This window comes from Sminthopsis crassicaudata, chromosome 4 (assembly GCF_048593235.1).
Source record: "Sminthopsis crassicaudata isolate SCR6 chromosome 4, ASM4859323v1, whole genome shotgun sequence".
NCBI lineage: Eukaryota > Metazoa > Chordata > Mammalia > Dasyuromorphia > Dasyuridae > Sminthopsis > Sminthopsis crassicaudata.
The window spans coordinates 9,931,259-9,947,217 of NC_133620.1; the positions used below are offsets into that span (position 1 = coordinate 9,931,259).

General features: G+C 46.3%; 1 protein-coding gene across 6 annotated transcripts in view; it reads right to left on the minus strand.

Moving 5' to 3' along the window:
• Positions 1-340: 340 nt before the first annotated feature.
• The window catches only part of PDE4B (phosphodiesterase 4B), a 667,172-nt gene continuing 651,553 nt past the window's right edge, over positions 341-15,959 (minus strand). For all 6 annotated transcript variants that reach the window (XM_074265715.1, XM_074265720.1, XM_074265718.1 and 3 more), the window contains 8 exons: positions 14,386-14,567; positions 12,659-12,757; positions 12,346-12,510; positions 9,972-10,071; positions 7,811-7,965; positions 7,571-7,693; positions 6,498-6,680; positions 341-2,587 (listed from right to left, as the gene is read on the minus strand). In XM_074265715.1, the coding sequence (XP_074121816.1) occupies positions 2,222-2,587; positions 6,498-6,680; positions 7,571-7,693; positions 7,811-7,965; positions 9,972-10,071; positions 12,346-12,510; positions 12,659-12,757; positions 14,386-14,567 (1,373 nt within the window). In that variant the 3' untranslated portion in view covers positions 341-2,221. The remainder of the gene's footprint in view (positions 2,588-6,497; positions 6,681-7,570; positions 7,694-7,810; positions 7,966-9,971; positions 10,072-12,345; positions 12,511-12,658; positions 12,758-14,385; positions 14,568-15,959) is intronic.

Consider the following 15,959-nt stretch of genomic DNA (forward strand, 5'->3'; position numbering starts at 1 on the left):
CGGAAGCTTTTGTGTCCTGGGCGGACCGGTGAAAGCTACAGATCACTATTTAGAAGAATGGCTTTCTGTCTACTAAATTTCAGCAAGAGGCTAGTTATAGTAAAAATTCATGTTTTGCCCTCAAATTCGCAAATTCCCCTGAAATGGATCTTCATCTCCAGCTGAGGAAGCTCGGTCTCAAGAGGGAGGCGAGTGTAAGAGCGTAAGTGTCTTCGTGCTCCGCTGCCAAGGGAGGCACCTGTACGCGGCAGTTGCCGAGTAAGGGCCTGTGAGGGACGGCCTGGACTTTCCATCTTCCCCCTCCATAACTGTCCCCCCAAAAATCAGTGTTCCAGGCCTATTGGGTCATGCTTTCATTTATTTACTTCATATAAAAATCTCTCGAGAATGCATCTGAACACAATATATAATAATAATTATAATAATACCATAACATACATTGTGAGAAACTTTGGAAAACAATAAAACGTCCACCTGGAACAACGCAGTGCGGGACAGACACACAGACCCACGGGTCGTACACGGGTGTACAGGTACGTCCTAGCGATCCGGGTCCCGGGACGGGGCCGCGGGGCTCTCGGGCAGAGACGGACCCGGACGGGGTGCCCGCGCCTCCCGCAGCTCGTCCGGAGAAGCTTCACATTAGCCCGATCAGGGCATCCGTTCACATTCTGCTATGGAAATTCACATTGCAGCGAAGCAGCTGGTTTGGGCGTCTCCTCTCACGGGCCCCGACGCGGCGGCCCTCGCTCGCGGCACTGGGGCTTCCTCGAGCATCTCAGTAGTTTGGATGGAGCCGGGGGGACCACCCCGTGTGGACGTACGTAGTGTTGCTTTGGGGACGGAAGCCGCGGCGTGGGAACCCGGCAAGGGGGTGACGTGAATCGACACAGGGCGACGCACCCCGTGCCCCCCGCTCTCGAGCTCCGACGCGGGGGCCGGAGCTCCATTCTGGCACCAGTGTTTGAAGGGGGTTTGGCCGTCAGCTGTGACTGACCCCACACGGAGGAAATCTCTCTTGAAGAAGTCAGCCAGAGGCGGGAGGGAGGGGGCCGGGGGTCCATAGGTCTTTCTTGAGCTATGTTCAGGTTCTCCAGAATGCCATAGAAAAGGTGACAAAGGTGCAGCTCTTAGGTAGAGCTTTCTACACAAATTTCTTGAACCCCGCCATTGGCGGGCAATGTTAAGTTATATAAATTAATAACTTACAAAACATTACACTATATACATAAGTAATAAATACACTGTTATAAACAGTAATGAGGGTGTTAGAGCCCAGGACAGTGCGAGAGAAAGATGGCGTAGCGAACTAACCACGGACGAGAAGGGCCGGGGGGGGGGGGGGAGAACGGAGGGGAGAGCGTGCAGCTTTCGTGGGCAAGGGGTCATAGCCAACGGGGCCTTCTCCCGCCAAATGGAGCCCGGACCTCCGGGTCCTGCAGGAGAATAAGGAGCCCTTCCCCACCCGCCCGGCTCCCGCTTGTGAAGTTTATTCTGTGGGCAAGCTCAGTGGAAGGCAAGCAGGCAAGCAGAAAGCAGGGGTGCCCGGGGATGGGGACAGAGGCAGGGGCAAGAGGGGGTGGGGAAGAACAATATCCTTCCTCTCTCGTTTGTAAAAGAAACAACAAGAAGGTGAAAGATATTGCCTGTGCAAGAAGGAAGGTGGGTTTTCCTTTTCAGAAAAGACTCGAAAAAGTGTACAGAAATCCTCAAAACACTTGGTTCTGCGCAGAAGTTGCTACTAAACTCTAGGTATTCAACAGGCATTTCAAAGACGTGAAAACGTTGTACAAAAAAGGCACACGGGTCTGCAGACAGGACAGAGGGGCAGGGTCACAAAGCGCTCTTGGTCAGTCAGGCCTGGCCCGCTAACGGGACAGGTTTCCAAAGTCAAGTGCAGGAAAAACAAAAAGTTCTCTGAGCGGCGTCCCGGGCGTCCCGGACCACCGGCAGCGGTTCTGGCCCGTTCCCGAGAGACCCAGAGTTCACGCTTCCCGAGAAGCCAACCCAAGCCATCTCACCGAGGTTCCCGAGCAGCCAGCCATTCCCTCATGCTCTCTCGCTCTGGCTCCAATCTCAAGGAACTCACCGCAAAGGTCATTTGGCCTTCGTCGGAAGCAGGCCTCGGACCCGGAGCCCAGGCTGGCCCTCCCGGACCGCCGGCATGCTCATGAAGGACTGAACGTTCGTCTCGCCCCAGCGAGAGCGCCGGCTGCGGGCATTATGTGTCCACGGGGGACGCGTCCCCCGCCTCCATCTCCGCGTCCTCCTCCCCCGGAGACGCCGGGCGCTCGGGGTCGATCACACACAGAGTCTTTGTGCTCCCGAAGTAGCCGCCGCTCTCCCCTTCCTTGTCGGGAGCCTCCGAGTCCTCCTCTTCCAAGGTCAGTTCAAACTGGAACTTCTCCATCAGCCCCTGGCAGTCTCTGTTCTGCTCCTCGAGGGGCGGCGAGGGGCTCTGCGGGATCATGCTCTGGTACCAGTTGCGGTTGTCTTCCAAGGTGTCCAGGATGTCCTGGGCGTCGGGCTGCACCAGGTCAGCCCAGGTCTCCCACAGGGGGTGGACGATGTAGTCGATGAAGCCCACCTGGGGGGAGAAAAGGTTGGACGTTTGTTCTGATGGAAAGGCACCCTTCTTCCTTCTCTAATGCTTTAAGGGGACTCCTAGCTGGTGCGCATTTATTAAGTACCACTGTGGTCCAGGCACTGGGCTAGCCTTGGGCGCCACAAAGACAAGGATGAAATGGCCCTTTCAAGGAAATGTCAGTAATTCCAAGGAGGGCAGGGGTAGCCTGGAAATCAGAAAGGACTCCATGGAGGAGGAGACACTGGGGCTGAGCCCTGAAGATAGCTAAGAGAGGGCATCCGGGGAAGGGGGTCCAGCCCATGAGCTGGCCAGACCTGGGCTTTAGGAATCATCAACCCGAGCACTCCTGTACCTGGCTGGGAACACTGCAAATGGGATCACAGTGGGTCAGACCGGACTGAGAACAGCGCAAATCTTTCTTCAGGAAGGCCTCCACCACTATCACTTTTGGGGATGGTGGTATGAGGGACAATGAGCCTGAGGGGGGAGTCAGGTCTGGGGACCAGAGCCGGAGCACAAGGATGACCAGGTCAGGGGAGCAGTGACAGAGTGCAAGGATGGGCAGCTCAGGGGACCAGAGCCGGAGCACAAGGATGGGCAGCTCAGGGGAGCAGAGCCGGAGCACAAGGATGGGCAGCTCAGGGGAGCAGTGACAGAGTGCAAGGATGGGCAGCTCAGGGGACCAGAGCCGGAGCACAAGGATGACCAGCCTGAACCAAGGCAGTTCCATCCCTAACTTTGCAGAATTAGTGAGTGGATTTGCATCCATGCTCTCTGATTATATCTCCTTCCATCATGCCGTGTACTGTGAGTCTACACTAATCCATCCACCCAAGCCAGGCTATCCTGGCACTACCCCCTGGGGATTTTCTGATCCACTGGGGAGGTCCCAGAATTCTCCCGACTTTCGCCGATTCCGTGGCCTTCGCCCAGGGCTTGGTAAGAACCCATCCAACCCCAATGCAAACAGATCTTGCCTCTGTGGACACGTGTGTCATTGTTTTGGCTTTATGAGCACACACGCATTTCCACCGGGAGAAAGAAGGGAAAACGCCAAACAATGTGGCGGTTCCTTTTGTGGGGGCTCCTGTGGAGAAATGTACGGCTGCAGACTGGACGCTCGTATCCTCCATGGGCTAGCCATGGCCTGCTCCTGACCCTGGCGATGTCTGACAAACAGGAAGCTCTGGGAGAGTGAAAGAATAGGCCGTGGAAAGGAGGGAGGGAATGGAATTCCCCTGTAATGGGGCTGGGGAGAGGAGGGGCCGGGGACGTTCTCCTATGAGACAACATTTCCACCGGGGCTGTGGGGGGGGCTGGCTCTCATTCACTTCTGGTCAACTGTTGACACATTCGGGTCAGTCTGACTCAAGGTTTTCCAGGGAATAAGAGCGTGCCCATATGGGACCCCCTGGCCACTGGAGAGACCGCCCACGGTACCGTGGCTGCCCTGGGCTGTCCCATTTTCAGTGGTTAAGGAAGATGGCAGATAAGTCACACAAGCCCAGCCCACTCCCTTCTCCTCCTCTCTTTCCCTGTCTCCTCTCTTACACACTTGTGCTCTGACATTACTTTTGGGGGATATGCTTAAAGAACTTTAAAAATGACATCCATGGGGGTTTTTCCAGGATCCCAAACGATTTCAAGAAAAGCTAGAGAACTCTCAAGAGCCGCTCCCCTTCATTTTTCTGCCTGGGTCCTGTTTAACTTGGGGGCAACGAGATAGAACTTTGGACTTGGAATCAAAACGTGTTCTCTTCATGAGTTCAAATCCGACTCCAGACACTTACTAGCTGTGTGACCGTGGGGAAATCGCTGCACCCTGCCTGCCTCAGTTTCCTCATCTGTAAAATTAGCTGGGGAAGGAAATGGCCATCCACTCCAGTTTCTTGCTGAGAAAACTTCAAATTGGATCATGGTGGGTCAGACGGGACTGAAAACAGTGTAAGTCTTTTTTCGGGAAGGGCCCCAGCACTATCACTTTCGGGGATGGTGATATGAGGGATAATGAGCCTGAGGAAGGGGAACGTGTGGGGGGAGTCGGGTTTTGGGAATAGTGCTGGAGCTACAGTCTCTGTGAACAAATACAAGCGTTTGCTCAAGAGACCCAGCTTAGGGCCACAGATCCAGCCCTGACTAAAGGAATGACTCTGGGAAGCCAATTTCACCATGATGATCCATCAAATAGGAATTAATAATCCATGCTAATTAATAATCCTTACATAGGACTGTTTTGAGAATGTATAAAACATCATAAGACACAAACCCTTTATCCCAACACATAATACCACTTTTCATCGTGGGATTTCAATTCTTCATGACTTCTATCTTCCTTTTTTGGGGGGGAAGGGGCTAAATCTATGATTTTTTTCATCCTTGTTAACTTTCAGGGTGGAAACTATGTTCATCAGTACAGATCAGCATCCTCTGTCCCTGAGAGGGTCTCTGGTTCTCTGGTTGGGTGGGGGAAGCTGGAGGATGGGAAGAATTCTAATAACTAGCCCCCGGACGCAGAGCCGCATGTGTCAGGGACGGGATATGAAGGATGGCCCACTCATGTCAACATCCTCCTTCCATGTCCTGTGCCATCTGCCCTTCCATGGTCCAGTATTTGAAAGATCTTTTCTTTCACTGGAACAGCCCCTCTTCTAGCCAGTGGAGATCATAATTCTTCCATCAGTGAGGAGATGAGAGGGTCTTTGAGTATCAAGGGAGTCATAAACAGCCTTGCTTATCACATATGCATGTCCACAGGCACATGTGTGTCAGATATGTGAAACACACACATATACATGTATCCCTCTATAAATATAAGTCCTTATAAATCTATAAATATATATCACTTATAATTTCCATACATTAATTGACTTCAAAATGCCATGAGGTCATAGTTAGCATAGTATAGTTAGAGTCAGTGCAACCATCTTAGAGCGGATTTTAATTTGGAGCTAGCCAAATGTTTCCTAAAGGGGATAAAAATCAACACTAGAGAAATCCAGTCATTTTTTCCAAGGCAGATGTTCACTAACTCTTGGGCTTATTCCCCAAAAGGGCCAGCTGGCTCTGACCATTTGTCATCCTGCAACAATTCTCTGTGTTCTCAGCTGGCCCAAGGGCTTTTGACTGGCTGCATGGCTGCCCCTGGCATTGGCACGTTTGGCCCGTGGCAAGTGGTCGTCAGCATGCGGGGACCTCGGAACTTCTACCGTCTAGATGCCGAGGAGGTTGCTGGGAAATGTCGGTATGCTCACAAAAGGCAGAAAGGGAGATTGGTTCTGCCGAGGAGCAAGCATCTGAGCCCGGAATAAGGATTCCAGGGCTATTCTGGGCAGGGGAGGATTGGATTCTGTGGGTGAGGGAGGCATAAGAAATAAACTGAAGGAAAGAGAAGCTCAGAGTGAGGAGGCAGACAGCTAGGTGAGGTAGTTGAGAGAGTGCTGAAGTTTGAGACAGGAAGTCTGGGTAATCCTGAACAAGTCTATTGGCCCTTTGGTGCCTCAGTTTCCTCCTATGGTAAAAGAAAGGAACTGTGCTAATGACCTCTATGGTCCCTTTCAGCTCTAAATCTATAATTCTATGAGTAAAGAAAAAGGCAAAAGACAGTCAGGAGAAGCTTAAAACCACAATCAGTTGAACCAAAGGGGATTTTAAGATGACAAGCAGCAAAGGGATTCAGGGAACCTGACTGTGATGATTTCCTTTGACTGCTTAATTATTCCTCCCCATTAAAAGAATAAGGGGAATGGAGATGTCCAGTGAGTCATCATCATGATGGAAATGAGAAGCTAAGTGCTTCTATAGGAATTACTGTTTAGAAAAGGGAAAGGGAAGGAACGATTTAAAGGTCTCAAGCTCCAAGGAAAACTATTAAAACTCACGAATAAAATCTGATGGAGCCCCCTGTCAGTACCTGGGATTTTTCCACCGAGGCCGTGTGTTTGTCACACATGGGGCTGATCTCCATTCCCCTCTCCCGTTCCTTGTCTCCCTGCTGGAAGAATTCCTCCATGATGCGGTCTGTCCATTGCCGGTATAATTCCAAAGACTTGGTGGGGTTGCTCAGGTCGGCACAATGTACCATGTTGCGGAGAACCTAAAGTGATCAAGAAAAAACCTTCAACATGAAAGCACTATCTCGTTGTGCCCTCCCCAGGCTTCCGTTGGAGTCTCAGTCTGCTTACAGACCCCAAGAATATTTGGACTGGAGCATGACTGAGGGACGTTTCTGCTACTCATGGCTCAAGCCCTCCGGCGGTTGGTTAAGGCCAAAGCTTGGTTTGGGTGCCAGAGAAATAGGGGCTGGAATCCCTTCTTTCTTAGGAACAGGTAAAGGGCAGACGTCAATCCTTCCCCCCACCTTCTACAGAATGAGAAAGCCGTTCCCCTTTGGGGTGACTCAAACAGACTCGACAAATGTCAAAGGGTTTATATTCACTAGAGCTTTCTGCGACTGGCAGATACTCATGGGTACTAGGTGTTAATGTATGTTTTAATATATTTTATATACATATAAATATATATAAAGGAGGAGGCACTTTAGAAATAGATGAAATAGAGCTAATACTCGTTATAGAGTTACTTGTATGTTACTAAAACAGGGATCTCAAGATGAGTCCTTCTACTAATAAAAGTTGACTTCTTAGCGGCCTAAAATTTGAAGTTTTAGGCCTAGAGTCACCAAGTTATGATGTGTCAGAAGCAGGACTTGAATCCAGCTCTTTCTGGTGAAAAGGCCAACTTTCTCTCCCTCTTGTATAAATAAAAGTGCAACATGTGTGTAATGTTAGTACTTCTTATTCCAATCTCTCTTCTTCCTTCTAGTCCCTCTCTGATTCTTTCTGCCTATATGGCCATGGGAAAGGGTCTGAGGGTTCCTCAATGAAAGGAGGGGTACAGATGCTTCCACTTCTGAAATCCCACATCTCCTCCCCAAGTGGATTTTTCGGTGCTGTATCACCCACAAGCATTTAGCCCAGATCGTACCTGGATCCGATCCGTGTAGTTGTCCAGAAGGAGGACGCCAGAACTGGTCACTTTTTTAGTTTCCACCATCGTTTTCAGGTCTGCCAAAAGGCCCATATGCTTGGACATATCCGTTGCCAAAACCTGTGGTCCAAGAGGGAGAAGTCAACATCTGGGCTGACCCAATTGGCTCCCCCCAAGCCCCCAGACCTTCCTGCTCCTGAGGGTGCAGGGCAGGTGGCCAAGGCGAGGAATCCTCACCATGTCGATCACCATCTTCCTGAGGGTCTGGCGCTGCTTCTTAGTCAGATTCTGGAAAATGTCACAGTGCTCTTCCTGGAGCAGCTTGAAACCCACAGCCAGGTGGTGGTTTTCCAGAACGGACTCGTCGTTATACATCAGAGCGAGTTCGGAATCTAGGAAGAATGAAGGGGAAAAGTGATTTTCCATTAAAAAAAAAAGTACAAAAGCAATAATCCACAATAAAAGTATAAAGTCTTCCTCTACATAATAAATCCAAGAATTCCAGACTTTGAGAAGGAAAGGGGACCTTAGCAATAGCCCAGTCTAACCCATGACCATCAATGAGAGGCCATTCCTTCAGGCCACAAAAATTATCACTATTTCCTCTAGGTGTCTGCCATTGTTTGGGCGCTAGGGGCATATGGATCTTTCAGCTCTAAACTCCAAGACACAATGAGCCATGAAAAGATATAATGGAGTGTTTGAAAGTCTGACCTGCAAAGCACTTCACATGTAGGATTTCATTTGCCTTTTTGAACAACTTTGGGAGGTAGGATCCATATCCTTCTCACGGATATGGAAACAGGCTGAGAAATGGCTAGTAAATGGCTGAGGTAGAATCTGAACTCAGATCTTCCTGTCACTCTCTTCACTTTCACTCATTTGATTCATTAATTCAATAAGCATCTAGAAGCCTTCCCCTTTTGATTACCTTCGAATACAGTAATGCTACCATCTACTTACATTCAACTATTAACTTCTTAAGAAATTCTTTGTATACTAGTGTTTAGAACACAGTAGGTGATTAATATGTGCTTGTTGACTGACTGAATGATTGTACTGAGAGTTTACAAAGCAATTTAGCCACAATAGCATTATTACCCTCATGAGCAAATTATTTCAAAGAGGTCAAAGGATTTCCCAGACATCACAGAGTGCATAAAATAAACTCCCTGGAAGGCAGGGGCTGTTTCTTTTATATCCACCATGCTTAGCACACAGTAGGTGCTAAATTGAATTGTCATGTGGCTGGCTGAGCAGACACCCAATGTGGGAAAAAAAAAATGTTTTCTCTGGTAAATTAGCCACAGGGCTCGTTGGAGGATGGAAGCTTGTTCTAACCAGCCCCGACAGGTAGCGTCCAAAGGCAGGTTCCCACGCAGAGGTTGGGCCTTACAAGAACCAAAGACCTGAACTCTCTCTCGATTACAACTAGGGATATGAAACATGGAAGGCATGAAATAACGTCTCTATTAAACTGTAATCAGCATGATACTAATCGTCTCCACTGTCAGATAATTACTTTTTTTTCTTTTCTTTTCCTTTTATATTATTTGTTTGTTTGTTTGTTTTCAGATAATTACTTTTCTCCAGAAACCCAATCTAAAGTTGAGTCGCTAACAAAAGACACAGGCGAAAGGCACAGAGCTGACAAGAATGGATCCTTGTTGCCATATGGAAGATGAGAAACCGTTGCCCATAGGAGTCAGAACTAAGGACTCAGAGCGGGGAAACCTGGGAGATATTTATCATCTGCATGGTCCTGGGTAATCGCTCATCTGAACTTCAGTTGTTTAAATCTATGATTTAACACAGACAGAAGAACAGGGGAGAACACAACCAGAATGTTGGGCTGTGCTACAGAATCAGCAACTGGAAGGGCACATGAAGGTCACTGCAGTCATTTCCCTTGCTTCAGGCCTTCCCAGATCATCGATACGGACTCTTAGTAATGACTTTTATCAGCAACGGATTCTTTTGCTTTACTGGAAGTTCAGGAGAATTTTTTCAGCTCTCCAATACTCTGTCTAGTCCCCAGGAGAGATAAACAAGCCTGAGTCAGAAAGTCTCTTTGTAAGAGCTCTGCACACTCCTGCAGACTATTATCAAATTACTCCTCAGTCTTCCCTTCTCCCATCCTGAATCACCACGTTTCCTTTCTTTTTTTCCTCCTTAGTCTTATTTTCCACCTGAATTTTCCAAGCTCATCCTGCAGCTTGTAAAACTGTAGAGCCAGAGCTGGCTGCAACATCCAGGGAAGAGCTTGACCAGTGCCCAGGACAATGGAAGAATTACCTCATTATTTATACTTGTCGCTATCTCAAATGAAAACAATAGACGGGGAAAATGCTATTAGTCACGGAGTTGCTTGGAATCACAGCCCAAGAGGTGAACTCACTTGTGTTGATGAGGAACTGATTGGAGACCCCTGGGTGGTCAACATCATGGATTGCAGCGGCAAAGATGGCAGCCAGGATTTCCAAATCTGTGAAGACAGCCTAGGGAGCAAAAGAAAGACGATTTCACCCCACAACTCTTTGACCCAATAAGGGAAGAATATAGAAAGCTTGTTTTAATTAGAGAGGCGGCATGATCCAATGGAAAAGTCCCAGACCTAACATCAGGACAAAGCTGGATTTTAAATCCCAATGCTGAAATCATAAACAAAGCACAGAATTCCAGAAACTCGAGGCTGGAAAATTTCCTCATCCATGCGGTTCAGCTTGTACTTATACAGGGATTCCCTTCCCCAGCTGGACAAGAGGTCCTCCTGAGTCTGCTTGGGATTATAGATCTGGGGCTGGAAGAGATCTTATCCATTCTACCCCCATTTTACAGATGAAGAAATTATGGGCTAAGTGGCAGGAAAACAGATCTAGAAGCGACCTCAGAGTTCAGTTCTACAGATGAGAATACAAGAGAGGTAGGGCTCTTTGTCCGAGAGTCACAATAAAGGGTAGAAAAATGGTGGGAAAGAGCTTTGAGTTGAGACCCTCGTTCTGCCTATTCTAGAGAGATTTCTAGAACCTCTAAGGGGCAGCCTGTTTACTTAACTGAGCTTCAGTTATTCTTCTCCCTTGTTCTTCTGTCCATTTTAAATCACAGATTTAGAGCTAGGACAAAACCTCCAAACAACTGAAGTTCAGCTGCGAGATTGCCCAGGACCTCACAGGGAAGAACTGTCTCCTAGGGCTTCCCTACTGCAGTCTGACTCATACCCCAAAGTGCCTCAGTTTCTTCGTTTGTAAAATGAAGAGAACAGATAATTCTGCCTCACGGAATTATCACAGGGAGACTGTATATATATATATATATATATATATATATATATATATATATATATATGTATGTATATATGTCAGCATAATTTGTTTATCCTTAGAGAGGGAATGGCTTTTTTTTCAACAAGAAGCCTGAACAAAACCCATCCCTCTCAACCCAAAGAACCTCACGTGTCTATTAGCAGAAGGCACTTTCAATCCCTGACCCAAGAGGGCCTGAAGCCAGAGTATTTCCCCACTCCGGCCTACAGGCTGGGGCTTGGCAGCTATTGCCACACTGCCAGGATGATTTATGTAAACTATTGACTCTAGATTCTTGAATATGTGGCGTGTCGCTGGTGCCGTACGTGCTCCTACAAGCCCACAAGCAAAGCAGGACACTGCAAGGGGGCACGCGAGGCCCTGTGAGAGTTTCTGGTGTGAAGGAGGGCCAGATTCTAGTCCCAGCGGAGAGGAAGCCTTTTTCCGTGTGTCCCACAGAGGGGCTCATTCCTTCACTCACTCATTCCAGATTAATTGGATACGAAGGGTAAAATCCAAGGTTCCTAAGGGGGCAGCCCTGGGAGTTCTTCCGGGGCACCTGGGATTCTGAGGCTTCTCAGAGCAACTGAGAGGATATGGGGAAATGGAGATTTCTTTCAAGAGGCTGAAACTCCACGACTGTTGGCTCTGGGAATCTAAGGGAGCATTCCATCTCTTCTATGAAGCCCCACTGCTCTCCCTTTCTCTGACTTCTTCCTGTCCTCATTATTAGCACTTTATTGTTCTTTAATGGTTTTGCAGACACCAGATCCCTCTTTTCAGCTAGAATGTTAGTGTCTTACCATCAGGAAATGGATAGACAGGTGCTATTTCACCCACCAAGGTCATTTATTTAACCTCATGGTGGGGGAGCTGAATAACAGAGTCCACCCGTGTGAGAACATGAAGAGACTTCAGGGACCATTTGATCTAACTTCATCCTTCTAGAGATCGGGAAACTGAGGTTTGGAGGGAGATTTTTGTACTAAGGACAGAGAGAATTGGGGCTGGAGTCCAGGCCTTTGAATGAACCTTTAAGAAGTTTCATGAGCTTTGGGGAGTGATCTGAGAATCAGCACAGAAAATCAAGAAGACGGCTTCAAATCCTGACTGTAGTTCTTTGGAATATTCCCGTAACTCCTCTGTGCCTTAGTTTTCTCATCGGCAAAATGGCCATTACGATTCTTTCTATACTAAATCTTAGGAGTCAGTTTGCAATCACAATCTTTCTATGTCTCACATGTGATTCATTAAATAATGTTTATTCTGCAAGAAGTTAAATTAAGTGTGATTTATGACAATTGTACGGGGCTCCATTATTTTAAAAATAACAAAGAGGATACCTTGGGAACTGACTGAAGGTATGGTTGATAATAAGCTTCTAGAATTGCCTTTTTGAGGTACCCATGGGCCTACTTAGATTCTGCAGAGCAGCTTTCTAAGGGAGAGGGGAAAGCACGAGAAACTCACATCTAAGGCTGGGGTGGAAAGCAGAACGTGGGTTGACTGGGCCACGTCAGCAGCATGGAGGCTGTTATGGTACGCCACATCAGAATGGTAATGGTCTTCTAAAGTCATCATGTAGGTTACAAAGGTGTCAGAAGAGATTTTGAACGTCTTTAGAAGGTCTCTTTCCTGTTCAAGAAAATGGATAAAAACACAAGTAAGTGGATGGTGATGAATGCTTACCTACAAATAGAGTAGGAGACTGGAAAAGTTATTGGGATGGGGGAAAACAAAAAAGCCACGCAATGGATTCTCCGACAGCCCCCCGTTTATTCACCTGGAATATGGCATACATGATACACGTCAAGGGCCTGTTGTGAGAATATCCCGCTACCTTGAAGATGTTGAGACCCCATTTGTTCAGGTCTTCCAGCTCCTAAAATCAATGATAAAGCCATTAGTGAGAATTTTTGTTTCATTAAAAAACAACAAAAAACTGTTTAACGAAAACTAACCGTGAAATGTCAGTGTCGGCAATGAACTTTCCTTACTTCAGATCTTATTTTCACACAGTTTTGTGAGGCCTTCCCTCTAAGAAATCAGTGTCTGTTCATTTTTCTTTACTTGACCTCACACGACTTTAGCTTTTCTCTATTTCTGTTCTCCCCACTCCAACTCTTTATTCTTTAGCCCTATTTATTTTAGTTGGATTGTACGAGTAGGAATTATGAAATGTGGATTTGAACCCAGGTCCTTTGACTGAAGAGCCTGTTCCTACAGAACAGTTGCAGTGGCATCAGAAACAGGCTTAGGGAGGTTCCCCTGCCATTTGAGGAGAGCAGCTAAAAGCAGCAAAGATGGATCCACTGGCTGTCAGGGTATGAAGTCAGCCTCAACCACTCATCTTCAGGTGACATACACATCGTGACGTACAGGGACTATGTCTTGCAGATTAGAGTCACTGGGTCTGATGAGAAGAACTGGGAGAAATATTCTGTTCTGAGGTCTGAGCTTCAGAAAGTTACCCAGGTCACGCCTGATTCAGTAAGATTTCATTTCAGAGGCTTTAGAATGTTAGCATCAGAAGGCATTAAGGGAGGCAACCCCATACAACCGATAATTCTGACCGGCAATCAGAAGTCCTGGGTTCAAATCCTAGTTTTGCTCTGAACTATCATGTGACTTTGGGAGGGTTATTTCCCCCCCCCCTTCCCCTTACCTTTCAGGAAGAATACTGAATTAAAGGACCACTAGAGTTCCTTACAGGTCTAAATGCTATGAATCCTCCCATTTGACATATGAGCAAATGGAGGCCCAGAAGAATGAATTGATTACATAAGATCATGTAGCTTTTAAGTAGGAGAAAATGAGCTCACTTTTCTTAGTTTGGGGGAAGACTGCATTGGTTTCCCTCCCAACTCCGGGTCATTAGACAAAGTTTAGCTAACTACAGGTGATTATGTTAGATTAATTTAAGTTAATGTTTTCAATTAATAAATTATTTTTTCTCCTTCTCAATCCCCCCCCAAAGGAAAAGAAAAAGGAAAAATAAAACAGATCCTTCATAACAAATATTCATAGTCAGGCAAATAAAATTCCCACATTGGCTCTGATTTTTTAAAAAGTTACCTGAGGTAGAACTTTAAAAACTCAGTTTCTTGGACTCCCAAGCTAATACTTTGGCCCCAATACCATCTGCGGCATCTCCCCCTTTACTCAAGATGGCTCCCTAAGATGAACTTCCATTCACATCTAGAGGTTCCATTCACATCTAGAGCTTCCATTCACATCTAGAGCTTCCTTTAAATCTAGAGCTTCCATTCACATCTAGAGCTTCCTTTAAATCTAGAGCTTCCATTCACATTTATAGCTTCTATTCACATTTATAGCTTCTATTCACATCTAGAGCTTCTATTCACATCTAGAGCTTCCATTCACATCAAGAGCTTCCATTAACATCCAGAGCTTCCATTAACATCCAGAGCTTCCATTCACATCTAGAGCTTCTATTCACATCTAGACTCTGCAAAGCACAGGCAGCCCTATGCCCCAGCTCGCACATACTTTCGCCAGGTGATCCTCCTTCTCTGTCTTGACCCCGAAGCGCGAGATGCTGGTGTTGTTCAGACTCGAGCTGTGCATCAGCTTTTTCACCCCACTGATCTGGGTCATGACCTGCTGCTCTTTCTTCTTCTTCTCCCGGTCTTTCTGAGTGGGAGACGGGATCTCCACCTCATTCTGCTTGTCTGCAAAGGAGAGAAGAGGCACATTCTTAGCCATTCTAGGTGCAGGGCAGAAGGAGTGGGGACCTGAGTCGGAGGCGGCTCCGGACAAGGCCAGTCCATGTGCTGTTTCCATGCTGAGGCAAAGCTAGGAGGGACTGATTTGGTTTTGTTCTTGGGAGCCCTAATACCCACGGGAGAATTGTTTTTAATGGACAACTTGCATATTAGGAGAATGAGGAAAAGTATAAAATCCATCACAGGTCCTCCATGGATGAAATTAATTTGATAAAGGAAAATAGGAGAAGGCAAATCCTTCCAATAAAACCCAACAAACATGAATTAAGGAAATACATGAATGACATGGATTATCTGTGTGACTCTGTACCAGTCACTTAACCAATCTGGGTTCAATTTCCTCACCTGTTAAATAGGATGAATGGACTAGATGAGCTCTAAGAACCTCATAGAATGCTTACTATCTCTTGTGACCTTGGAGAAGTCATTTTACTTTCTTAACAGTGGCTTCCTCATCATAAAATGAGCAGTCTAGAAGAAGTGATATAGTCTCCTATACCCCTTTCAACTCTGGCATTCACTGATTTTACAAGATTTTTTGCCTCTATTTTTGTGGCTTGGTAATGGTAGGTTTGGAAACACAAATGGCTAATTTAATGATTCCATCAGTTCAATTTTATATATATATATATATATATATATATATGTGTGTGTGTGTGTGTGTGTGTGTGTGTGTGTATACACATATATATCTTTACATGTAATAATTATGTTACACATAAAACAGTATAACATATAAGAATATACATATATTGAATATAAATACATAATAAAATAATAAATGACATGTAGTAATGCATTGTGTGTAATATAAATAACCAATGTTGTAAGACACATTTGTGACTGCATATTATATACACACACACACACACACACACACACACACACATGCATTCAAGATTGTGTTCTATAGAACACCGTCCTCGGTACGATTTAAAATCATTAAAATATACAATGCCCATATTGTTTATCTGATAAAATAAAAGCTATTTGAGGGCAGCTATGATTTGGTTTGTTCTTGGGAGCCCTAATACCTAGCACAGTACCTGAGGCATGGCAGGTACTTAATACATACTTAATCTCTAATTCAATTAATATGGGGGATGGACCTGGTCCCTAAATCCAATCCAAGAATACATGTAAAAATACATTTGGAAAATAAGATCTAGAACTCCTCAGAACCTTAGAAATAATCAACTTTAATCCCTTTATGAAGGATGAAAGAACTGTGACTAAGTGAATTTTTCTAGATCTTATGTATGAATGTGTCCCCTCAGCAAGAGCCCAGAACTTAGGTCCCATCTTCCAAATCCAAGTGCCCTTTCTCCCAACTACCCC